The sequence below is a fragment of the Phyllostomus hastatus genome, unplaced genomic scaffold, assembly GCF_019186645.2.
Source record: "Phyllostomus hastatus isolate PE091 unplaced genomic scaffold, TTU_PhHast_1.1 phas_contig_41, whole genome shotgun sequence".
NCBI classification, from domain to species: Eukaryota; Metazoa; Chordata; class Mammalia; order Chiroptera; family Phyllostomidae; genus Phyllostomus; species Phyllostomus hastatus.
Window position 1 is genome coordinate 7,462,152 of NW_025333876.1, and position 27,208 is coordinate 7,489,359.

Below are 27,208 nucleotides of genomic sequence, written 5' to 3' on the forward strand. Positions count from 1 at the left end.
TCATTTGTTCAAATAAATTTTCAATTTCTTGCTCTAGTTCTTACCCTTCTGGCACCCCTATAATTCAGATATTGGAATGTTTAAAGTTGTCCCAGAGGTTCCTAAGCCTCTCTTCTTCTTTTTTTTTTTTGAATTCTTGTTTCTTCATTCTGTTCCAGTCGGATGTTTACTTCTTCCTTTTGTTCCAAATTATTGCTTTGAGTCCTGGTTTCCTTCCTGTCACTGTTCGTTCCCTGAGTATTTTGCTTCATTTCATTTTGGGTAGCTTTCATTTGTCCTTTCATTTTGCAACCAAGCTCAATCAGTTCTGTGAGCATTTTGATTACCAGGGTTTTGAACTCTCCATCAGGCAGGTTGGCTATCTCCTTGTCTCTTTCTGGAATTTTGCTCTGTTCTTTCATTTCGGCCATATTTCTTTATCTCGGCACACCTGTTAAATTGTAAGGGGGTGGGACCTTAGGTATTCACCAGGGCAGGGCAACCCTCCTTGCTGTGCTCTGATGCTGCCTGTGGGAGAAGGGCCAGCAAGGGAACAATGCAGTTCGCCTGCTGAGCTCTAGCTCCACTTTCCACCAAATCCTCATTTAAGACTGGGAGTTTCTCCCACTGAGGCAACCCCTGCTGTAGTCCAGTCAGCTGAGTGTCAGTCTCCCGTTCAGCCAGCCCCACCAGCATGGTCCATTGCCTTGCAGCAGGTTCTCTCAGTCTATCCATCTTACAGGTCTGCTTGGTCTGGTTGACTGTTTCTTTAATTCCTTGATTGTCAGAGTCCCATGCAGTTTGATTTTCTGGCACTTCTGTTTGTTTATTGATTTTAGATTGGTTGTTATCCTCTTTTTGGTTGTGTGAAGAAGTGAAGGGTTTCTACCTACCCCTCCATCTTGGCCAGAACTCTACAATTCTTGAAACCCTAGCGCAGTTGCTTGTGAAGTTATCAAGAGTATTGTTCACTATCTACAAATAGTTTCTACTTTGAGGTACTGTGCTTTCTCTATTTCTTTAAATCAAATGATCTGAACAAAGTTTTCACAGACAACTGTAATTAGAAAGCTTGACAGTAATATTTTTAATCTCTTAACAGAGAATGTTGAAGTTATATTTGAAGCCCATAGTTTTTAAAGGTAAAATCTGCTATTCCAATTTATAGCTATAATCTCAAAAAATATTTAAGGTTTAATAAATTACCTACCTGGCCAGTTCCATAAAAACTAATGCATCTCTAAGAGACACAGGCATGTCACTGCTTATTTTATTTGTTGGTGGTTTCTGCAGATCTACAATAAGCACACCATCTTCTTCTCCAAAAACTTTCATTAAAACAGCCTTGTTGTTTACCATTTTCAAAAACTCGACTTTAGCTTCTTCTCCCCATGCTTCATTCTGTGGAAAAAGTTAAATTCCAATTAACTCAGTAATTACAGTTAGCTCTAATGTTATAATGCTCGGGATTTAGCTTTACACCAACTGAAGTCTGCAAATCTGAGCAGAGGCACTGAGTCAACCACAGACATTAAAAGCAGAAGCTGAGGCCACAAATCTGAGGATAGTCTTATAGATGCACAGTTGTGGGTCATACTTTGATATATAAATATCATCTCAAGGTTGTATAGCTACTGCACTTCAGGACTTAGTTTCTCTTCTCAATATTAGTAGAAAGATTATAAATATTTTAAAATAAAACATGTATTAAATATAAATTTTCCACTTAAATGATAAAAAATTCAAAAGGTAATTCTGGAAGTATCATGGAAGCCATGTAATACAATCAAGATGTTTATAACCATGACCAGTTAACTTAGTTCCTATTACTACAATAAATGAGGTATATGCTACTTAAATGAAGAAAAATATTCACCCACTAGAAAAAAGGTTTTTAGGTTGATCTTTGAAACTTTACCTAAACCTAAAGTAAATTTCAAGAATCAAAACTACACATTCCTTAAAAACAAAAATAAAACATTTTTCTAAAGGTTTTATGAGCATAAAAGTAAAGCCTACTCAGAATAAGAAACAATAAAAAAAACAATTTACCATTTTGAGGAAAACACATTTTTATGTTTTCTCCTAGTTTTTATTCATTTACTCATTCTTTCAAATATCTGCTACATGCCTGGAGTACAATAATGAGCAAACATATAGATTCCTGTTTTTATAGATTTCATAATAATATAACTGCTTAAAATGTTTTCTTACACACAACCCCTATCTCCCAGACGTTTGCAATCTCAATAAGGAATATCCAGATATCCATAAATACTACAAAGCAGAATGCCATATGGACTATAAGTAATGAACAATGTGCCAAGGAGACAGTGAAGAAATGTACAGAAACATAAACCACACCATATTTTATTTTCCCATACTTGTTTAACTTCAAAACTTAGTGGTTTGCTTGGACATTTCACCTATCATTATGTTCACATATGTTTATTCAAGTTCCCACTAAGAACATTTCCAGTTGTGGAAAGCAAAGTTAGTTTCTTGTTTCATCAGCACCTATCGGGTTATTACGCAAAATGGATTTACCAGGAGTAGTGATGCCTTAAACCTATACTCAGCAATCTGACTGGCAATGCCTAGCCAAAACTGGAATACTTAGCCCCCAAGATGAAAGCATAATTTGAGTTCCACTTACTGAATTCTGTGGAACAATGTCCTTCAATGAGCATGGTTGTGCTAATGGCTGGACGTCTTTCAGCAGCCCTTCAATATATGGTTCAGACTTCCTTAGGGCCAGACATAAGTCATTTAGTACTACACGTTGCTCAGCAATGTGTTCTGATCTCACATGGTTATCACCAATTCTAGGAAGAATTCCAGTAATATTTTTTGAAAATGCTTCAAACCCAAACTTATTTCTCCCATAAAAGTTACACATTTCTAAGAGTATTCTCCTTACATTAAATCTTCTAGGAAATTATATTCTAATGCATATTTCCTTACAATACAGATTAAATCCAGCTTTTGTAAGTACAGACACTTTTTCTTATCTGTAGCGTACATACTCAATTGCCTTTTTCTGAGTTGTCTTGCATATATCTATTTAGCTTGAACTTAAGGGGATAATGATGTCCCCAAATAGACATCTACTTATTTATAAAGCTATGACCAGTAAGTAATTAGAGAGCATGCTGTGTAGTTAATACTGGTCCTTATTACAAAAGCATTCTTAATTTGTTTTATTTTCTTGGAAAACATTTTTGAACATAGAGTGAGCTAGACACTATGCCACTTTAACATGTATTAATAAAATAAGAGAAATTTTATTAAAATTTTTAGTCAATCATCCTACAGCTAACTACAACACTTTAGTTCAAATAAACTATTTTTATGCATCATTCCCATGCTTCGAAAAAACAAAGAAGAGTAAGTTCAGATACATTGAGAATCTCCTTTTCTTAGGTCCCTGTCTAGTAACACTGTTAAATAATACTTTATTAATTTAATAATTAGTAAGACAAATAATAGAGCAAAATAAAAAGTATATGCCTTAGAAGTGAAGAAATGTAAATTACTCCTCTCCACTCTTTCCCAGTTTCCTTTATTCTTTATACCCTCCCCGCAATCACAAATGTTTCCAAGCAGACTGGGTACACACAATAATTATAAAATATCATACCCTGTAACAATTAGGACTTCAGAATTTCCAAAATCTACCATAAATATTTGTATTAGTGCAACTTCACATACTGAGAATTTGGTTGGACTACAATATTTTCTAACGTTTTCCTTTTCTATTGGAATTAATTCAGTAATAATTCCTCGACACCACATTCCATTTTCAATACTGCTGACAAATACTGTTGCACCTAATAAGGGAGACAAATCATATCAATGTTTATGGAGAAATAATACCTAATAAGCTCTAATTTACAAATGTGTACATTACTTACACTACTAAGAAGTCTTAACTCATTTATCTACTGATGATATAGTACTATGTCATTTATCTACTGATGATATAGTACTATGAGAAGAATGAAAGTAGTGTATTAGTATAGTGTTATAGAGAACCTTATGAGCTAAATGGGGAGATAAAAACAAAGAATACTCAGAAGTCACTTTTTGAGGGCCTATATTTTATGAACTATAACATATATGAATAGGAGCATGCTGCCATCAAGACATTCAAGAAAGACAGGCAAATAAATTACTACAGTATGTTGTATTTGTAACAATAAAAACCTTCTATCCTTGTATATGTACAACACATGCATGTACAGATACACAAAATATTGTGAAATACTTTGGTAACAGAAAATAACAATTACCTTCACTTGGTTAAGGGCAATGAGAATAAGTAATGAAAAAGGCAGAGTGTGAAATGTCAAAATTATATTAATACACAGTGGAATTCAAGAGAAAGAGAAGATGAACCAAAGACTTACCAGCAGAGGACGATCTTATGGAGGGATCAGATGAATTACCAATTAATAGCAAAGAAAAAAAGAGCAAGGAAAAATGAGCAAGGAAAAAAAGAGGCCTGAATTTGAATGCTTACAGTGAGCTCAGCAATATCCTTGGTATTTTATGTCTGAATTCACTTACTCTGTCAACTAACCTGTGGAGATGGTGCTCCCATCACATAGATGAGGCAACCAGGCAAAGAGAGGTTGAAAAGAGAGGTACTCCAAGCCACAATGGTTACTTAGAAGAGTGGGAAGAGAATGCAGGTAGTCTTAGAACCCATTCTTTTAAAAACAACTATGCATCACAGAGAATTTGGTAAGCCATTGATTATAAACATAGGATGCTGTATATTCACCTTTGTGCATGCTAATAAAAACAGGAGTTGAGAGGTACTTCAGGGTGGGCTTTTAAAATTTCAAGTTCGACCGAAACATTTGTGTTTGGTCTTCAGATTGTCATGGATCCTTCTCTTATGCTTATATACCACATAACCAATATTCTTAGTTTTAACCTACATGCTATTAAATAAATCTTTCTTGCAAAAGATAAGAAAAAAGCCTGCTGAAGCCATTTGCTGTTCTACATAACGAAGAATGAGAAGAAAAAGGGAATAATAAGTTATCCTTCTAAAGCATATCACATTTCTACCCTTGTAAAAATGCCTCAAAATATAATTGAGTAAATCATGTACACTTACCTTGGAATAATAACTATTAGTTTTTGGTTTATTTTGAAAAATATATTTTATTACTACCAGCAGGAGGGACATGGGGGTGGTGGATACACTGGGTTCAGGGTATGTGTGGTCTGTGAGGAGATGATTATGACTGGGAAGCTGGAAGGAGAGGGTGTGGGTCTGGAGGCCAGCTCCAAGGACTTCTCGGGTATACTTGTGGGAACAGCTAAAGGACTCATAGCAAGCTGCTGCCAGGCCACCAGTAAGATTAGGAAACTCCTAGAAATCTAACTGCCCATTCCTGTTCATATCCAATTTCTTTATCATGCAGTTAAGGATACCAGGGTCCTTCTGGTTCTTCGTGAATGCGGCCAGTTCTGTATTCCTGAAGGTTAGGAATATCTTGGAAAGTGTATAGCTGTTACTGTCCTTTCCAGCATAACTCTGGAAAACACCAATCAGGGACTTGATGCACCAGTAAGTCTCACTAAGACTGGACATTTTTGCCATGTTGGAGTAGAGTGATGCACAAAGGCTGTGAGCACGGAGCAGTGTGGTGAGCTTTGGGCAGCGCTCAAATTATTAATTTAAAACAATGAATGATTTTCTGGCTTTCTTAGAACACTTTCTAAATGGAAGCTGAGCAATTTTGGGCATGTATTAAATTTTTGAGAATTATTTGCAGCCATAAAAATAAGTTTAACACTATACTTCCCTCCTTTAAGATACTCATAATTTAAGTGCTATTTTTGTTTTAAAATGATCAATCTTTTGTTATAAGCATATGATGACCTTAGGCTTCTAATATTCTGTTAAGCTACAAACATGAGCTAAGCGTTAATCACACTTAATTTTTTAAATAACATTTTTAATTTTTGTTCAAGTACTGTTTTTTGTCTTATTCCCACACCACTCCCCATGCTCCAGCTCTATCCACTCCTTTCTGTTTCCACCCCCCACCATTATTGTCCATATGTCCTTTATAATTATTCCTGTAAACTCTTCACCCTTTTCCCCATATGCCCTCCCCTCTTCCCTCTGGTCACTGACAGCCTGTTCTCAATTTTGATGTCTTTAGTTATATTCTGCTTCCTTGTTCATTTTGTTGATTAGGTTCCACTAACAGGTGAGATCAGATGGTATTTCTCCCTCACTGCCTGGCTTATGTCACTTAGCATAATGCTCTCCAGTTCTATCCATGCTGTTGCAAAGGGTAGGAGCTTCTTCTTTCTTTCTGCTGTGTAGAATTCCATTGTGTAAATGTACCATAGTTTTTAAATCCATTCATTTACTGATGGGCACTTACGTTGCTTCCAGGACTTGGCTATTGTAAAGTGTGCTGCTATGAACATTGGGGTGCAGAGGTTCTTTTGAATTGGTCTTTCAGGGTTCTTAGGATATAATCCTAGCAGTGGAATTGCCAGGTGAAAAGGCAGTTCCATTTTTACATTTTTTGAGGGCTTGTTCCATACTGTTTCCACAGTGGTTGCACCAGTCTGCAACCCCACCAACAGTGTGCTAGGGTTCCCTTTTCTCCACAACCTCTCCAACACTTGTTTGTTGCATTATGATGGCCATTCTCAATGGTGTGAGGTGGTATCTCATTGTGTTTTAATTTGCATGTCTCTGATGGCTAGTGATACTGAATACCTTTTCATGTGTCTCTGGATCCTCTGTATGTCCTCCTGGGAGGAGTGTCTGTTCAAGACCTTTGCCCATTTTTAAATTGAGTTGCTTGTCTTCTTAGAGTGAAGTCATGTGAGTACTTTATATATTTTAGATATCAAACCCTTGTCTGAGGTATCATTAGCAAATATGTTTCCCCATTTGGTTGGTTCTCTTTTCACTTTAATGCTGTTTTACTTAGCTATGCAGGAGTTATTTTGATGAGATCCCATTTGTTTATTCTTTCCTTTATGTCCCTCTAGGAGACATATTAGTGAAAACATTGCTGCATGGAATATCTGAGATTTTCCTGCCTAAGTTCTCCTCTAGGACTTTAATGGTGCCATGGCTTATTTTTAAATCTTTTATCCACCTTGGATTTATTTTCATGTATGGTGTTAGTTGGTGCTCGAGTTTCATTTTTTTTGCATGTAGCTGTCCAGATCTCCCAACACCATTTGTTGAAGAGGCTATTTTTGTTCCATTTTATGCTTCTTCCCTCTTTGTCAAATATTAATTGACCATAGAGACTTGGCTTATGTCTGGGCTATCTATTATGTTCCATTGGTCCATGTGTCTTTTCTTATGTCAATACCAAGCTGTTTTGATTACTGTGGCCTTGTAATACAGTTTGATAGCAGGTATTGTGATCCCTCCTACTTTGCTCTTCTTTCTCAAAATTGCTGCAGCTATTCAGGGTTGTTTATGGTTCCATATAAATTTTTGCAATGTTTGTTCTATGTCTGTGAAATATGTCATTGGTACTTTAATAGAGACTGCACTGAATCTATAAATTGCTTTGGGTAGTATGGACATTTTGATGATGTTAATTCTTACCATCTATGAACACAGTACATGCTTCCATTTGTTTGTATCTTCCTTAATTTCTTTCTTCAGTGTTGTACAGTTTTCTGAGTACAGGACTTTTACCTCCTTGGTAAGGTTTATCCCTAGGTATTTTATTTTTCTGATTGCTATATCAAATGGTATTTTTTCCTGATTTCTGTTTCTGACATTTCATTGTTGGTATACAAAAATACCTTCAATTTCTGAATATTGACTTTGTATCCTGCTGTTTTGCCAAATTCATTTATTGGGTTGAGTCTGCAGGATTTTCTATGTACACTATTGTGTCATCTGCAAACAATGAGTTTTGCTTCCTCCTTTCTAATTTCTACGCCTTTATTTCCTTTTCTTGTCTGACTGCTGTGACTAGGACTTCCAAAACTATGTTGAATAGGAGCGGTGAAAGTGCACAAGCTTGTGTTCTTCCTGATCTTAGTGGGAAAGTTTTTAGTTTTTGCACATTGACTATGATGTTGGCTGTAGGTCTCTCATATATGGCTTTTATTATGTTGAGGAATGCTATGTGTATTCCCACTTTGCTGAGTGTTTTTTATCATAAATGGGTGCTGCACCTTATCATATGCTTTTTCTGCATCTACTGATATGATCATGTGATTTTTGTCTTTTGTTTTGTTAATGTGATGTATTATGTTCATAGATTTGTGAATATTGTACCATCCTTGCATCCCTGGGATGAATCCCACTTGATCATGCTGTATGATCTTTTTAACGTATTCCTGGATTCAGTCTGCCAGAAGTTTGTTGAGGATTTTAGCATCTATGTTCATCAGCGATATTGGCCTGAAATTTTCTTTGTTGTGTCTCTATATGGTTCTGGGATTAGGATGATGCTGGCTTTATAAAGAGAGTTTGGGAGTCTTTCATCTTCTTGGATTTTCTTGAATAGTCTGTGAAAGATAGGGGTTAGCTCTTCCTTCAATGTTTTGTAGAATTCTCCTGTGAAACCACCTGGTCCAGGGCTTTTGTCTGTCGGGACTTCTTTGATTACTGCTTCAATTTCATCAACTATTATTGTCTGTTCAGGCTTTCTGCTTTTTCTTCATTGAGTTTTGGAAGATTATATTTTTCTAGAAAGTTTTCCTGAATCCTAGGTTTTCAAATTTCTTGGCATATAATTCATAGTAATTTCTTATAATCCTTTGTATTTCTGTGGTATCAGTTGTAATCTCTCCTCTTTCATTTCTGATTGTGTTTCTTTGGGTCCTCTCTTGTTTTTTCTTGATGAGTCTGCTTACAGGCTTGTTGATTTTGTTTATCTTTTCAAAGAACCAGCTCCTGGATTTATTGATCCTTAGATTTGTGTTTTTAGTCTTTATGTTGTTTAATTATGCTCTGATCTTGGTTATTTCCTTCCTTCTGCTTGTTCTGGGCTGTCTTTGTTGTTGTTCCTCGAGTTCTTGTAGGCATAGGGTTAGGTTGTTTATTTGAAATGTTTCTATTTTTTTTTTTTTAGGTAGGCCTGTATCACTATGAACTTCCCTCTCAAGTCTGCATTTGGTGTGTCCCATAAGTTTTGGGTAGTTATGAGTTCATTTTCATTTGTTTCCAAAACCTTTTTGATTTCTTCCTTGGTCTCATTCTTGACCCATTCACCATTTAATAGCATGCTATTCAATCTCCATGAGTTTGAGTGTTTTGGAGTTTTCCCATTGAGGTTGGTTTCTAGTTTCAATCCCTTGTGATTGGAAAAAATGCTTGATATGATTTCAATTTTCTTCAATTTCTTGAGGCTTGTTTTGTGACCTATCATGTGGTCCATCCTTGAAAATGTTCCACGAGCATTTGAAAAGAATGTGTATTTTGCTTCTTTGGGATGTAAGGCTCTCTATATATCAGTTAAATTCATTTGATCTAGGATACTGTTCAATGCCACAATGTCTTTGATGATATTTTGTTTGGAAGATCTATCCAACTTTGACAGCAGAGTGTTGAAATTCCCTACTATAATTGTGTTTCTGTCAATATCTTTCTTGATGTCCTCCAAGATTTTCTTTACATATTTGGGTGCTCCTATTTTGGGTGCATATATGTTTATAATGTTTATGTCTTCTTGATGGATTCTTCCCTTGAGTATTATGAAGTGACCTTCTGCATCTGTGTTTATGGCCCTTTTTTTTGAAATCTGCTTTGTCTGATATGAGTACTGCTACTCCAGCTTTTTTTCCCTGACCATTTGCTTGGAATATTTGTTTCCAGCCCTTCACTTTCAGTCTGTGTATGTTTTTTGTTTTGAGGTAGTTATTTTGTAGGCAGCATATGTGGGGGTCATGCTTTCATATCCATTCAGCTACTCTATGTTTTTTTATTGGAGCATTTAATCCATTTATGTTTAAGGTTATTATTGATAGGTACTTATTCATTGCCATTTTTTCATACCTGTGTTCCTCTCTTTCTTACCCTTTTCCTTCCTTTTCTTAAAGTAGTCCCTTTAGCATCTCTTGCAGAGCTGGTTTGGTGGAGGTATATTCTTTTAGCCTTCTTTTGTGTGGGAAGCTCCTTATTTGGCTTTCCATCTTAACTGAGAGCCTTGCTGGGTAAAGTAGCCTTGGTTGCAGGCCCCTGGTTTTCATTACTTGGAATATTTCTTGCCATTCTCTTCTGGCTTAGAATGTTTCCATTGAGAAATCAACTGTTAGCCTTACTGGGGCTCCCTTGTATGTTACTTCCTGTTTCTTCCTTGCTGCCTTTAAGATTCTCTCCTTGTCTTGGAATTTTGCCATTTTAATTACGATTAATCAACCTTTAATAAGAATTACTAAATAAGGCTAAACAGGTAACAGTTTTTGGCATTAGTTACATATTGATATTGACTGCTATTAAGAAAATGAGAAAAATGCTCTATTAGTCAAATAAACCATAGCTTTATTCACCTTATTGGAGTATAATCAAATTTAGCCAACAGAGTTAAAAGGAAAATATTTGTAATGAAAGCCTCAATTATAGCAAATAATACATGCTGTTAGAATTAGAATGGGCTGATTAAGTTTTCTAACTATCCTCCAGGAGGCTCTAGGAAATGGATGCCACCATTCTCCTGCATCTCATCAAGTGTTCAATGATATCCTGAACATTTATATGTGGACGTCAGGGGACTGTTGTCACACTATGAGGGATAATTTTCCCTGGAGACAAGGGGGAAAACTACATAATTCCCCTGCCTTGAGTTCTGTCATTTAATCAAAACTCATATTGCTCCATAATAGAGTTTTTGTATATATCTCACTCAGTGGTTAATTTTAATATTTAGCTAACTTATCTAAACAAAATTTAACTTAAGTTCAATAATTTTAAAACCCTTATGCTCAGAATATAAATGTTTATATGTGTTAGACAAATATTACAATATTTACATAAACTTGACATTTTAACTTGGAGTAATGTTCCATTACCTAGCTCCAAGATATCTGAAGGGTCAAGGTGCAAACTCTTATTGCAGAACTGATTCACCATCTTTTCCAACACTGTTGCATCATTTATTTGTGAATACTTCCGAATGTAGAAGTGGCAAGGGTGTATTACATGACTTACAAAAACAAGCTCTGGAGAACCTGGATAAGAATATTTAAACATTAATAAACCATAAATCAGGTAAAAATGCATTAAAACTGAATGCAATATCCTCTAAAACAGTATTCTGCAAACTCTAGAATACTTACGTCCCACAAGAATCCAACCCCGAAATAGTAACTAGACTGCTAAAACAAATCACATCTTCAACAAGGAATTCTTTAGCTATCTGAACCACAAATATTTTATTTTACTCGCAAAAATGTTCACTAAGTAGAATTGCAGTTCATGTGGTAGTTGATTCTAACGTCAACTGTATGCTGTAACTCCCTTGTATTATAATAAAACTTCTGCGTTTATTTATGAACATATTTGAAACTCAGAACCACATTGAAAATGATCAGGTTTCTCCTATAGCTCCCCAAATCCTGTTTAATCTATACTATACCTAAAGAATCAACAATTAGCTCAGAGCCACTCTGAATCCCAAATCTTATCAGGTTAGAAAGGTGTGAAAAAAATGTCTGGGTAAAGTCAACAGACAGCAGCATTTAGAGGAAGATGTATGTGTTTTCATGGAGGCAGGGTAGGCTACAGTAAAAGAAAATGAGGAATTTATTGTATATAACAGTAATTAAGCCAAATGTTACTACTGATATGAAAAATCTCCAGAGCATAATGTTAAGAACACTATTCTGTTAATTCCTTTGTTATCAGCATTAATAGATATGTTATGTTTTCCGTAAAAAAAAACTAGAAAAATAATTTATGTATATCTGCTTGTATATGCATAAACCAACCCTGGAAGGGAGAGACAAACAGGATAGAGTGGGTTAGGGGAAAAGTTTCACAGGGTATTTTAATACATGTATTTAATTTTTACTAGATGTTTTACCTAGTAAAAATGTTTGAAAAACAAAGACTTGGAGGACTGGAATTGGAGATAGACAAATATAGATAAAAATTGAGTGAATAGATCAATTTAACTATCCATTCTACAGATCACAAAAAATAGCTATATTGAGGATGGGGTAAAGGGATGCATGTAAATGGGAAGGCAGCTGAGAGAAGCATTATAAATTTCAGAAATATTTTTGCCAAAAACAACCAAAACTTTTAACATTGAAAAAAAGTTTTACTCATTACCTCACCCTATATAAGAGTTACTATGCATAGAGCAAACACTCCAACATCAAGTTCAGTTGTTAAAGTACCTGCTTTTGATCCAAAAGGAATAGATGATTTTTTCTGAGGAGGCTTGTTTGGATAAGTAGGTGTCTCCATAAGATCATCTGTGAGGCATGCTTCATCAAGATAGGAAATAAAGGCAATTGTACTAATTTTGTTTTAAGTTGACAATGGCATAGTATTGTTTAAAAAGCTGTATTTATATTTGTCAAAATACTGGAAAGGCAAGACCCCTTGTATCAGTAGGTAAAGTCATGAGAGGCTTCTTAACTCACTGAGGTGTCAGTGATGATATTTCAGTAGAAATGAGAGCAAACAGCATGTCCTTTTTCTGTATGCAAACATCACTCTGGAGAGCAACCAATGAAACAGATATGTGTGGGGGGCAGGGGCAGGGACAGAGAACCAAGTGAATCTTAAAAATGGTCTTCAAGAAGACTGGTAGTCTAACTCCAAATAGTAGTATCTCACTCTCATGTTAGTAGAGAGAACACCAACACTGAAAATCTAATCAGATCATTATGATGTACTTAAATATTACAAAAGAGATAATATATTCACAATAATTCAGTTTATAACAGATTATATCTCAAAGATTTAGGAGAAGCTATTACTTAAGGTCAAAGTCATGAGATTACTTCTATAAATCTCATTTATATTTTCATTTTTTATACAAGGTATATATATGTGGAACTAGAAAGTCAAATACCCTAAATATTATATTTACACTTCAGAGTTTAGCTGTATTACTGTACTAAAATAGAAATTACCCTACATTTAGAAAAAGTTGATAGTGGAGGCTGGTGTAAGCTAATAGCAGTTCCTTTCTGTGAAGTACAGGGACAGAAGGTAATAACTTTGTTTCTAATTATGATACTTCATTTTCTTGCTTTCGTATTGTCACTCACTTTCTGGATTTTCTTCAATAATTTCTTCAATGATCACATCAGGGCTAGATCCCACCTTAGGTAGAATAGCAATGGTTTTAGGGGTTGTTACAACCACCTCTTTCTGTGCTTGGATGTTTTTTGCTTCCAAATACATATCACTGGTTTCTGATTTTAAAGGAGTTGGAGGGGCTTCATTAGTCAAGACAGACACGTCAACCTTTTTTTTTCCTGGTGATGGGAATGTATCACAAGAAAATTCCTTTTCATGATTATTTTGAACATTCCGGCCAATTTCATTTTCCTGGGGATCACATCTGTTGAAAACACAGAAGCACATGACTACTTTAGATCACTTCATAAAATCTCTGTGTCTACCCTCAACCCATTTCCTTTCCACAGGATAGTTAACACTTGTGACACACACAAAGGGGTGAAGTTATACAGGTGTCTGGGGTACTGTTTAGCAGCTTTTTTGATATATAATATATAATCTATACACAATTAATTCACTAATTTTTACTAAACTCTAAGATTTGTGTAACCATCACCACAATCTAATTTTAGAATATTTCTATTATCCCCCTACACCCACACACATACACAGAAATATGGCATATTCTCAGCCCAAGGATTGTTAAAGGGCAACAAGAGGTTGTAATCAATGTGATTCTGAAGAAAGAGGTTGACAATCACACTACACTGGTCTGGTCCTAAAACAGCAGTGGATATAATTTTTCAAAAGAAGTCATTCTGATTTCGTCTAGGTGTCTGATTTTAAATTATGCTATTACTTCTATTAATTCACTGGCCTAAAAGTAAAGTGTAGGAAACAGTGAAAAGCATGATCCTAAACATGTTAGAAACCTCAACCTTGGCTAGAAATCACCATTAGTCTGAACCCTTTGGATAAGACTATTCGATATGACTATTCACTAACCCACAGCTGATAATTCATTCTGTTTACTTTGTATTTTTCTATCTTCTTTATTAGTCACACAGATTTAGGCAACCAAATACACAAATATAGAAATTCTATCAAGCCCTGGCTAGTGTGGCTGAGTGGACTGAGCACCAACCTGTAAACTAAAAGGTCACCAGTTCGATTCCCAGTCAGGGAACATGTCTGGGTTGTATGTCAAGTCCCCAGTTGGGGGTGTGCAAAGAGACTAGTTGATGTATCTTTCATGCATGCTTCGATATTTCTTCCCCTCTCTTTCACTCTTCCTTCCCTTTTTTCTAAAAATGAGTAATTTAAAAAATATTTTTGAAAATTCTATCAAGACTTCCACTCAACAAGGCAGCTTAGGCAGACATGGCTCACCTCTTCACATGACCACTTCAAAATTACAACTGAAATATAGAACAACCATCACTCAGAACCATCAGAAGTTGAATGGAAAGAAAGTCTGACAACTATGGAATAAAAGAAACTAGATCCATCCAGACTGGCAGGAGGGGTACAGACAACAAGTGTGCTGGATAAAAATTCAAGAGGGATATCTCAGGAGTGAGGAATCCCAGCCCCACATGGCAACCCCCTAGACCAGGGTTCCAGTGCCAGGAAGATTAGTCCCCACAACTTTGAGCTAAACATCCAGGGGGACTGAGTCAGTGGAAGAAACTGCTGGACCACCAAGCAGTTCCTCTTCAAGAATCCACACATGGACTCACCTACTCAGACTCACTCCCTCTAAGTGCCAATGCTGGGGCAGCAGCTTAAAAGGCACCCGGCATACTGGGAGAAACTGAAGAGTCTGGCATCAAGGCAAGCACAGGCCACTGTCCCTTTTCTAAACCCTTCCTCCACAGAACCATAGAGCCAGCAAGGTGGTGACATATCTGAGACTCCATCAATCTGGCTACTATTTTACCTATCTTGGAGATCCCAAGACTCCAACCCACCCAGCTTACAAGCCCATCCAAGCTCCTTTTCCATATGAATGGCTGGTCTTGGCTCATGTTTCACAACTTCCTAAATCCTCTCAAATGAGCAATAGCTGGCCTCAGTGAGCCCCTAGCTCCCATATCTCTTGCTAAGTGGCCCCAAGACTGGCACTAGAAACAGCCATCCTAATTTACAGCTTGGCTTTGCTGGGAATCTCAAAGCCCAGAACAAGTAAAGGACATCTCAGACTACTTTATAGTTCAGGAAGGGTGGCCCCAGGCAAAACACAGGTGGGGGCTGACCTTGGCCTGTACTACCAATGCAACCCCAGGCCCAGCGCACCCAGTGAACAGCTACAAACCACATCAAAGCACTACCACCTTGCACAGCTGATTCTGCAAGGAGAGTAGAGATTGGTGGGCAGTGGTCATAGCCAATCCTTGCAGCTGACTAGCCTAGGTAAATCTCTGCCATTCATCTGCCAACAACAATCAAGGCTCAACTACGAGAGGAGTACGTGCCCAGCCCACACAAAGGGCATACCTTGAGAACCCAGCTTGGATGACAGGGGAGGCTGTGCCACTGGCCCCTATAGGACACTTATTACAATAGACCACACAACCAAAATACAGAGTCAACACAGCTATACCTAATACACAGAAACACACACAGGGAGGCTGCCAAAATGAGGAGACAAAGAAATGTGGCCCAAATGAAAATACAGATAAAAACTCCAGAAAAGAGCTACATGAAATGGAGATAAGCAATTTATCAGATGCAGAGTTTAAAATCCTGGTTATAAGGATGCTCAAGAAACTTAGTGAGGACCTCAGAAGCATAAAAAAGATTCAGTCAGAAATGAAGAATAGTCTTTCGGACAACACGGAAATGTAGGTAGATACATGTTGCCTCCCTGCACACCCCAAAAAAAGGATAATGACAAATTTAATAAAAAAAATAGCCAGAAATGCCAGAAAATTGAACTATATTGAAGTCTGACAACCAAGGAATTAAGGAAGAAACATTCATTCAGACTGGCAGAAGAGGTGGAGATAGGCAGCCACAACGAAGAGGATGTGCAGCAAGGAGGCGGATGGAGGACTGGAGAAGGCAAGGCATCAGCTAGTAGACTGGGCAGTCCTACATTTGTGTGTGGATAACTGGGAGGAACAACTGGGGAGTGAGTCAGGACATGCTATGCAGGGTTCCAGTACAGCAAAATAAAGTCTCAAAACCTCTGGCTGTAAAAACCTGTGGGGGTTGCAGCAGCAGGAGAAACTCTCACCCTCACAGGAGTATTCACTGGAGAGACCCACAGGGTCCTAGAATGTACATAAAACTACCCATCCGGGAATCAACATGAGAAAGGCCCAATTCGCTTGTGGGTAGCAGGGGAAGTGACTGAAACTTGGGAGAGGGCCGAGCAAGTGGCATTGCTCCCTCTCTGACCCCTCCCCCACATACACCACAAAGTAGGTTGACCCACCCTGGCACATACCTAAGGCTCTGCCCCTTACAATGTAACACATGTGCCAAGACAAAAAAAAATGGCCCAAATGAAAGAATGAACCAAAACTCCAGGAAAAGAACTTAGCCATGAGGAGACAGACAACGTATCAGATGCAGAGTTCAAAACATTGGTAATCAGGATGATCACAGAAATGACTGCATATGGGCTCAAAATAGAGGAAGAAGTGAAGGATATGCAACGTGAAATAAAGTATATAGGAAACCAACAGTGAAGGAAAGGAAACCAGGACTCAAATCAACCTTTTGGAGCAGAAGGAAGAAATAAATACTCAACAACAACAGAATGAAGAAATAAGAATTCCAAAAAAAAAAAAAACAAACTGAGAGGCTTAGGAAGCTTTAGGACAACTTTAAGTGTTTCAACATCCAAAACATAGGGGTGCCAGGACAATAGGAAGAGCAAGAAATTCCAAACTTATTTGAAAAAATAATGAAGGAAAATTTCCCCAATCTGGTGAAGGAAATAGACTTCCATGAATTCCAGGAAGCTCAGAGAGTCCCAAAGAAGTTGGATCCTAGGAGGAACACACCATGCACATCATAATTAAATTACTCAAGATTAAAGATAAGGGGGTCTTCCGGCCAAGATGGAGGCATAGGTAGACACACTGTACCTCCCTGCACAACTAAAAAAGGAACAACAATTTAAAAACAAAAAACAACCAGAACTGACAGAAAATCAAACTACATGGAAGTCTGACAACCAAGGAGTTAAAGACATATTCATCCAGACTGGTGGGAGGGGCAGAGTCAGGCAGCAGGGTGGAGAGGACTCGCAGCAAGGCGGTAGCTAGTGGATGGGGCACGTGAGGCGGTGGTTGGCCGACCAGCGAGGTGGCGGATTGTGGAATGGGGTGGGCAAGGGTGCAGACTGGGTGGTCCCACATTTGCACCCAGATAAACCATGTGACACAAACGGGGAGTGGGAACTCCCAGCCTCACAGGAAAGTTCGTTAGAGAGACCCACAGGGTCCTAAAATGTACACAAATCTACCCACAAAGGAACCAGCACCAGAAGGGTCCAATTTGCTTGTGGGTAGCGGGGGACGTGACTGAAATTCACCAGAGATTGGAGCATGCGCCACTGTTCCCTCTTGGACCCCTTCCCCACATACAGCATCACAACACAGCGACTCGGGTTACCCCACCCTGGTGAACACCTAAGGCTTTGCCCCTTACTATGTAAAAGGTGCGCCAAGAGAAAAAAAAAGAAGGCCAAATGAAAGAACAGATCAAAGCTGCAGAAAAAACTACAACTAAGTGACGAAGAGCCAACCTATCAGATGCACAGTTCAAAACACTGGTAATCAGGATGCTCACAGAATTGGCTGAGTTTGGTCGCAAATTAGATGAAATAAGTGAAGGCTATGCTAACGGAAATAAAGGAAAGTGTACGGGGAACCAATAGTGATGGGAAAGAAACTGGGACTCAAGTCAATGGTGCAGACCAGAAGGAAGGAAGAAACATCCAATCAGAAAAGAATGAAGAAATAAAATTTCAAAAAAATGAGAAGAGGCTTAAAAACCTCCAGGACATCTTTAAACATTACAACATCTGAATTATAGGGGGTGCCATAAGGATAAGAGGAAGAGCAACTAACTGGAAACTTACTTGAACAAATAATGAAGGAGAACTTCCTCAATCTGGCAAAGGAAATAGACTTCCAGGAAGTCCAGGAAGCTCAGAGATTCCCAAAGAAGTGAGACCCAAGGAGAAACACACCAAGCCACATCATAATTAAGTTACCCAAGATTAAAAATAAGGATAGAATCTTAGAAGAAGCAAGAGAAAAGAAAGCAGTAACCTACAAAGGAGTTCCCATCAGACTGTCAGCTGATTTCTCAAAAGAAACCTTACAGACAAGAAGGGGCTAGAAAGAAGTATTCAAAGTCATGAAAGGCAAGGACCTACATCCAAGATGACTCTATCCAGCAAAGCTTTCATTTAGAATGGAAGGACAGATAAAGTGCTTCCCAAATAAGGTCAAGTTAAAGTTCATCATCACCAAGCCCTTATTTTATGAAATGTTAAAGGGACTTATCTAAGAAAAAGAAGATAAAAAACATGTATAGTAAAATGACAGAAAACTCACAATTACTAACAACCACACCTAAAACAAAAGCAAAAGCAAACTAAGCAAACAACCAGAACAGGAACAGAACCACAGAAATGGAGATCACACGGTGGGTTATGAACAGGGGAGTGGGAGGGGGAGAGAGGGGGAAAAGGTACAGAGAATAAGTAGCATAGATGGTAAGTAGAAAAGACAGGGGGAGGGTAAAAACAGTATGGGAAAAGTAGAAGCCCAAGAACTTGTATGTGTGACACATGGAAATTAACTAAAGTGGGGGAAGGTGGGCAAGAGGGGGCATGCAGGGTAGAGAGGAGTGAAGGGGGAAAAATGGGACAACTGTAATAGCATAATCAATAAAATATATAAAAAAAGAAAAAGAAATGAACAAAATGAAAAAAAAAAGATTAACAATAAGGAGAGAATCTTAAAAGCAGCAAGAAAAAAGGAGAGTTACCTACAAAGGAGTTTCCATAAGACTATCAGCTGATTTCTCAAAAGAGACCTTGCAGGGAAGAAAGGGCTGGGAGGAAGTATTCCAAGTCATGAAAGGCAAGGACCTACATTCAAGATTGCTCTATCCAGCAAAGCTATCATTTAGAATGGAAGGGCAGATAAAGTGCTTCCCAGATAAGGTAAAGGAGTCTATTGCCAAGCCCTTATTACATGAAATTTTAAAGGGACTTATCTAAGAAAAAGAGGATGATAAAAAATATTAACAGTGAAATGACAACAAACTTACAACTATCAATAGCTGAACCTAAAACAAAACCAATTAAGCAAACGACTAGAACAGGAACAGAAATGGAGATCACGTGGAGGGCTATTAGCATGGAGGGGGTAGGGGGAGAATGGGTGAAAAGGTACAGGGAATAAGGAGCATAATGGTAGGTACAAAACAGACAGGAGGAAGTTACAAACAGTATAGGCAATGGACAAGCCAAAGAACTTATGTGTACGTCCCATGGACATGGACTAAGTGGGGGGAATGCTGGTGGGAGAGCTGAATGCAGGGCAGAGGGGAATAAAGGGGAGTAAAAACTGGGACAACTGTAATAGCATAATCAATAAAATGTATTAAAAAATAAAGAAATGGAGGATACACTAATTGAAATAAAGAACAATTTACAGGGGAAGTACAGTAGAATAGATGAAGCTGAGAATCAAATCAATAATTTGAAACATAAGTATAGGGAACCATTTTGTGTGGTGTGGCAAATGTAGCCCAGTCCCTAACTCAGAAAGTCCAGTGGGGAGCGAGTTGACACACAGGACCCACACCAATGGATTGGTTTTCTCATGGGAAATCAGGCCTGCACTGTATGTACCTAGGCTGCTATGAGGCTTGCTTTTGCTAAAACTCCTTAAGCCTGAATTGAGGCAGCAAACATTTACTGCATATCTTTAAAGTAACTTCCTAAAGTCTGTGCTAAACCTCCCAAGGATGGAATGTAACCAGTTCAACCACTTTTCCTTTGATCTGCAACATCCTTTTCTCTGAAGTAATTAGCAACATTCTTTCCTTTGTTATCTGTAAAAGGTAATCACCTGCAGCGAACCTGTGCATAGCAAATGAGGACCATCCTCATGTGATGTACCCAGAAAAGCAATAAAGCCTGTCCAGGAAGGGTCATAGTCTCTCTCACTTAGAGAGTGGCCATGCCATCCCCTTTTCTCCACAGGACTTCTGTAGTCCATGTGAATTTGTCCATCACAGCCACATGGACCCCCTGGGGCTGGGGTCTGCACCATATAAGGAAGCAAAAAACCACCAATCAAAACAACAAGAAGAAAAAAGAATCCAAAAAAATGAGGACAGTATAAGTTGCCTTTGGGAGAAATTCAAGAAGTCCAACATTTGCATCCTATGTGTGCCAGAGGGAGAAGAAAAAAGAGCAAAAAACTGTAAAATTATTTGAATGATGAAAGAAAATTTCCCTAATTTCATGAAGGAAATACACATGAAAGTCCAAGAAGCCAGTGAGTCCTGGAACAGGATGGATGCAAAGAGGCCTATTCCAAGACACATCACAATTAAAAAGCTAAAGGTTAAAGATCAAGATTTAATCTTAAAAGCAGGAAGAGAAAAGCAGTTAGTTACCTACAGGGGAGATCCCAGAGACTGTAAAACAAACTCTGCAGGTTGGAAGAGATTGGCAAGAAATATTTAAAGTCATGAAAAGCAGATATCTACAGCCACGATTGCTCTACCCAGCAAAGCTACCATTCAGAATTGAAGGGCAGATAAAGGGCAGACAAGAAAAAAACTAAAAAAGTTCATCACCACCAAACCATTATTATATGAAATATTAAAGGGACTTATTTAAGAAAAGGAAGATAATCAAAACCATGAACAATAAAATGGCAAAAATACATATCTATCAACAACTGAATTAAAAACAAACTAAGCAAACAAGAACAGAGTCAGAATCATAGATATGAAGAGTGTTTTGATGGTTGCTAGATGGGAAGGGGGTATTGGGGGTATTAGTAAAGAGGTAAGGTGATTAAGTACTGCAAATAGGTAGTTATTGAATAGCCACAAGGATGTAAACTACAGTTTAGGAAATGGAGTAGTCAAAGAACTTTTATGTACAACTCACAGACATGAACAATGGTTTGGGGACTGTTTGAGGGTGTGGGGGTTGCTGGGTGGAGGGGGCAAAGGGGTAAAAATCAGGACAACTGTAATAGCATAATCAATAAAATATAATTTAAAAAAGTAAGTATATCAAAGAAATGAGATTGGGTCTCAAAAGCTTGCATGTTAGTTAACCCTTGATGGGTTTAGCTTTGTCACAGATCAGCATTTAAGAAGCATTTTAGAAATAATAACCAATATAGCCAGATGGATTCAGTAATAACACATCTGTTTCTTCCAACAGTGATTGTGTACTTCACCCATGTAAAATTAGTCCATGTGGAATGAAGTTCCAAGCACCTTGAGGATGCACATATGGGCACAACATTGCAATGCAAATATTTCTTTTTATAACAAATTTTAAAAAGAATTTATTTATGTATTTACAAATTTATTAAATTTTACAAATTTATTTATTTATTTTTAGAGAGAAAGGAAAAGAAGGAGAAAGAAAGGGGGAGAAATAACAATGTGGGGTTGCCTCTTGTGCTGCCTCCCGCACCCCCTACGCTCGACCACCACTGCCACTAGGGACCTGGTCTGCAACCCAGGAATGGGTCCTGACTGGGAATCAAACTGGCAACCTTTCAGTTCTCCGGCCAGTGCATAATCCACTGTGCCACATCAGCCAGGGAAACTGGATAGCTTTTTGATTAAAAATATTTGATAGTAACCATATTCAAGTTAGGAAAATATCTAAAATGTACTAATGTACTAATAATTAGTACACTAATAATGTACTAATTTAAAAAATGATAATGATCCATGGAAGCACAAAAGGAAAGTTACAAAGACACATACAGGGCAGGACTCCATGTTGGGGGAAGATGACTAGAGCCAAGTCCTCTGGAAAGGTGTTCCCTGTGGTGGCAAGGCATGCACCACATTTGCCGTATCACTCTCCAGTGTTATTACCTACATTTGGTTTCTCATCATTTACTGAGACTACCGACAATACAGTCTCCGGCCCCAGCCTCCAACTCTTCTGAATAATCCTGTTAATCACCACAGTGAACTTTTAAAAATGTAAACTAATTATTTTACTTTCACGCTGAGAATTTTTTAGTGGTTGTCTACAGCTGTGCCGTACAACAGAACTTTCTGTCGTCGTGAAAATCTGCTGCACCATCTAATATAGGAGCCACTAACCACAAGCAGCTACTGAGACTTGAAATGTAGCAGTGTAACTGAGGAACTGAATTTCTCAGCTTAAGTTTAAATCATTAATCTTAAATTTAAATGGCTGTGTGTGGTTACTGGCTGCCACACTGACAGCACAAGTCTAGAAACTGAAGTTCAAATACCTCTGTATAGCATACAAAGTTTTTAGAATTTAGTCTCCATGTATCCTCTGCCAAATGTAGCTCCCTGAATGTAGTGTGTAATCTCCATGCACACACATCTTTCTAAGATGCCTATATCCCTTCTGTCCTTTGCAATTGCTACTCATTTTTCATGGATGAGGGAAAATAAAATCTCCCTTTCCGGATTTCTTGTTACTCTCAGAAGAGGTGACCATTCCCTTCCTTTGTATCTCCGCTTAATTCTGCACATATTACCATCATAGCAATTTTGTACTTTATTGTTTACATGTGTCATCCTTTACTTATAACTTTCAGACTTATATCTCACAATCTAGGGTGTTAATGCCTAGCACAAAATCAGTGTTCAATGCTGACTGAGTGAATAAAATCTCTAGAGATAACTTTGACACATATATCATTGAATATCCCTCCTAGGTATTTTTATTCTTATATGTTTAACATAGAATATAACTGACTGAAAAAATTTTGCTCTGTTTTTCAACTTCTGAATCATATACAGTAACCACAGGGGTTAAACACAAGGCCCGTGGGCCGAATCCTGCCCTCCACCTTGTTTATCTGGCCTGGTACCTTGTTTCTGTCCAGTGGCAGCGCAGAGCACCTTGCCCTTAATTAAGCAGTAGTTACATTTATACAGTCCTAAGATTACATTCGGCCCCTTGAAGGCAACTACGAGGCTGATGAGGCCCCCGGTGAAAATGAGTTTGACACCCCTGCACTATCCTAAGCATCAAATTTCCTGTCTCTTAAGCCCTGTCACTACATTATGTTGTCATTCTTATAAATACTTACTTTGTTGAGTCCTCAAAGTTAATCTTTATCATATTGTTGAACACAGAGATGATCTCACTGCAACTCATATTCAACCTACAATAAACACTGGCATATAAATAAATGTTCTAAAACAAGTTTATTACTTTCTCGAAATAAAAACCAGTTGCTGACACTTATGCTAAGTGGAATAAGCCAGTCAGACAAAGACAAATGCCATGTGATTTCACTCATACGTGGAATCTAATGAAGAAACTGAACTAACAAGCAAAATAGAGGCAGACTCATAGCAGCATAACAGTTCTTGTGGGGAGGTTAGGGGGTGGAGGGACAGAGCAAAGAGGAAAAAGGACTCATGGACATGGACAACAATATGATGATTCAGGGGGGAGGGAGGTATAAGGGGACTAAATGATAATAAAAAAACAATAAAAATTTAAAAAACCCTCTAAAAGACAGAACATTTAAATAACTTTCATGCTTACCATATATTACACTTATTTAAATTTGATGGCTAACTTGTGAAACATTTGTGACCCAAATTTTCAATTTATAATTGCTTGACATTTTAATAAATTAGGCTCTAATACATTTGTATATATGCTGTTTTCCTAAATTACAACTTACCTGAGAGAGTTCCTTAGTTTTAGAGTGCTAACTTGTGACAACTCACTCTCAAATGTTAACTTCAAAGTCCGGATAATCTAGAATCAAAATAGAGGTGTCACTCAAATGTAAATTTTCTTTTGATGTTGTTGAAACAGAATAAGATTTTAGAAGGAAAACTATATCCTTTAGGATTTTGCTAATTAATGTATTCAAGGTTTGATTTTAGGCATGTGAAAGGTGAAAGAAGGAATGTAAGTAAGTGTTTATGACTTCTTCCTTCCTAAAAAGAATTTAAATCTTTTGGAGATATATATTAACAAATAACAACAAAAGGCACTTGTTAATAAATGAGATATAGCTACATGACCAGAGGAAATTCTGATCAGACTCATTTTGCATCTGCATTGCTGTCCTCAAATGTTTCTCTCTCTCCTTTTTTGCCCTATCTTCCTAATGAGGCTAACTAGAATAAAAACCTTACCATTTTTCAAAACTTCCTAATGCCTCATGTGTGATCCACTAGAAAGGACTGTTACTATTTTTAGAACTACAGTTGGAAGGAGGCCTGGCCAAGTAAGACAGTGACAAACTCTTATCCTTTCACTTCAAGTTAGAGACTTTGGAGGCAGATAAACAAATGGCTTCTATTTGCACTCAGTTCAGTCCAAACATTTGATTATCTATGGGAAGTGAGGCCCTAAGGATTCAAAGACAAAAGTATGATCTATTCCCCAAGGAAGCAAGGTAGAAATTAGCATAGGACAGATGGTTAACTCTATTCCTGCTAAATGATCTTTTAAGAAACATGTTTCTGAATTTTTGCCCAACTCTGTTCCCTGGGCACATAATTAAATGACTGGACATAGATGAAGCACCTCTTTTCCTCACCTGCACATTAGGGAGGCAGAAGGGTAGAAAAAAAAACCTGAATGGAATTTTTTTTCTATTTTTTCTTTTTGAGAGAGAGAGAGAGAGAGAGAGAGAGAGAGAGAGAGAAACATCAATGTGTAGTTGCTGGGGGCCATGGCCTGCAACCCATGCATGTGCCCTGACTGAGAATCGAACCTGTGATGCCTGGTTCGAGGCCCGCACTCAATCCACTGAGTTATGCCAGCCAGGGCAACCTGAATGGAATTTTTAAGTCAAAAGTTGGCAGTCATACCTATATTGTATGTAAAAAAGAAAACAGAGTCCCATTTAGTTTGCAACCCCTACTTGTCTTGATTGTTTATTCAAATGTCCTAGAAACATCATTTTTCAACTCAATGTCATTATACTTGTTCTCATATCACGTTTTATAAAAACCTTACTAACCATTTACCTAAGTGATAAATATAAAAAGATAAACAAATTTCTTAATGTTTGTCTTAAAACTCAAACTAATAATTCTAATTTTATGCCAATGCAAGAAAATCTGACATATATTCTCAAATATTGTATTTAAAACATGTAAAATAAGATACCTCAGAAATAATCACATCAAGACATAGCAATCTTGAAAAAGAACAAAGTCAGAGGTATCATGCTACCTGATATTTCAAACTATACTACAAGGCTCTGGTAATCAAAACAGCATGATAATGGCTTAAAAACTGATACATAGATCAATGGAACAGAACAGAGAACCTAGAATCCATGCCTATCTGGTCATTTTGTATTTGAAAAAGGAGGCAAGAACATACAATAAGGTAAAGACAATCTACTCAATAAATGGTGCTGAGAAAATCTGATATGTGAAAAAATGAAAATAGATCACCTTCTTACACCATATAAAAGAATAAACTCAAAATGGATTAAAGACGTATATGTAAGACTTAAAATGATATAACTCCTAGAAGAAAACATAGGCAGTAAAATATCTGACATTTCTCTTAGCAATATTTTTCTGATATATCTCCTTGGGCAAGGGAGAGAAAAGAAAAAAATAAACAAATGGGACTACATCAAACTAAAAAGGTTTTGCATAGCACAGGATATCATCAACAGAACAGACAACCCACTGAACAGGAAAACATATTCAGTGATATATCCGATAAGGAGTTAGTATCTAAACTTTATAAAGAATCCACATGATCTATTTCACCTATAAGTGAAACCTAATCAACAAAACAAGCAAGCAAGCAAAATACAACCAGAGATATGGAAATAAAGAACAAACTGACAGTAACCAGAGGGGAGAGGGGTAATGGGGAAAAACAAGGGAAGGACCATCAAGGAACATGTATAAAGGACACATGGACAAAACCAAAGCGGGTAGGTTTGAGGGTGGGAGGTGGGAATGTCTGGGTCAGGGGGTGTGGTGGGGTGAAAATAAAGACAACTGTACTTGAACAACATAAAAAAATAAAAATAAATAAAGGAACTCATATAACCCAACACTAAAACAAACAAATAAACAAACAAACTAAAAAATAGGCAGAGGACCTGAATAGTGACTTCTCCAAAGAGAGCATACAGATGGCCAACAGACATATGAAAAGTTGCTCAACATTACTAATCATCAGAGAAATGCAAATTAAAACCATAATGAGATATCTCATACCTGTCAGAATGGCTGCATCAATAAATCAACAAACAACAAATGTTGGCAAGGATGTGGAGAAAAGGGAAGATGTGCTCTACTGGAAGGAATGCAGATTGGTGCACTCTGTAAAATGGTATGTAGGGTCCTCAAAAAATTAAAAATAGAACTTACCTTATAACCCAGTGATTCCATTGCTGGGTGTGTACATAGGAAGAAACCCAAAACACTAATTTGAAAGAATATATGTATCCCTATGTTCATTGCAGTGTATTTACGAGAGCCAATATATGGAAGCCACCCAAGTGTCCATCAATAGACAAGCTGGATTAAAAAAAGCTTTGGCACATATATACAATAGACTATGTCTCAGCCATAAAAATGAATGAAATCTTACCATTTGTGGTAGCATAGATGGACCTAGAAGGTATTATATTAAATGAAATGTCTGACAGAGAAAGACACATACCAAGATTTCACTTGTATGTGAAATCTAAAGAACAGAACAAACGAACTAGAAAGAGACTCAGATACAGAGAATAGACTGATGTTTGCCAGAGAAGAGGGGGGTTGGGAGACTGAGTGAAAAACGTGATGGGATTAAGAAGTCCAAATCTCTAGTTCCAATATAGTCACAAGATGTTAAAATAC

General features: G+C 37.4%; 1 protein-coding gene across 1 annotated transcript in view; it reads right to left on the reverse strand.

Moving 5' to 3' along the window:
* RNF17 (ring finger protein 17) overlaps positions 1-27,208 on the reverse strand; it is a 153,780-nt gene that overhangs the window by 81,603 nt on the left and 44,969 nt on the right. Inside the window, exons 9-16 of the mRNA XM_045844774.1 lie at positions 24,055-24,131; positions 23,449-23,523; positions 13,222-13,517; positions 12,340-12,417; positions 11,008-11,166; positions 3,620-3,809; positions 2,636-2,804; positions 1,190-1,380 (exon numbers count right to left, since the gene is read on the reverse strand). Of these exons, the coding sequence (XP_045700730.1) occupies positions 1,190-1,380; positions 2,636-2,804; positions 3,620-3,809; positions 11,008-11,166; positions 12,340-12,417; positions 13,222-13,517; positions 23,449-23,523; positions 24,055-24,131 (1,235 nt within the window). The remainder of the gene's footprint in view (positions 1-1,189; positions 1,381-2,635; positions 2,805-3,619; positions 3,810-11,007; positions 11,167-12,339; positions 12,418-13,221; positions 13,518-23,448; positions 23,524-24,054; positions 24,132-27,208) is intronic.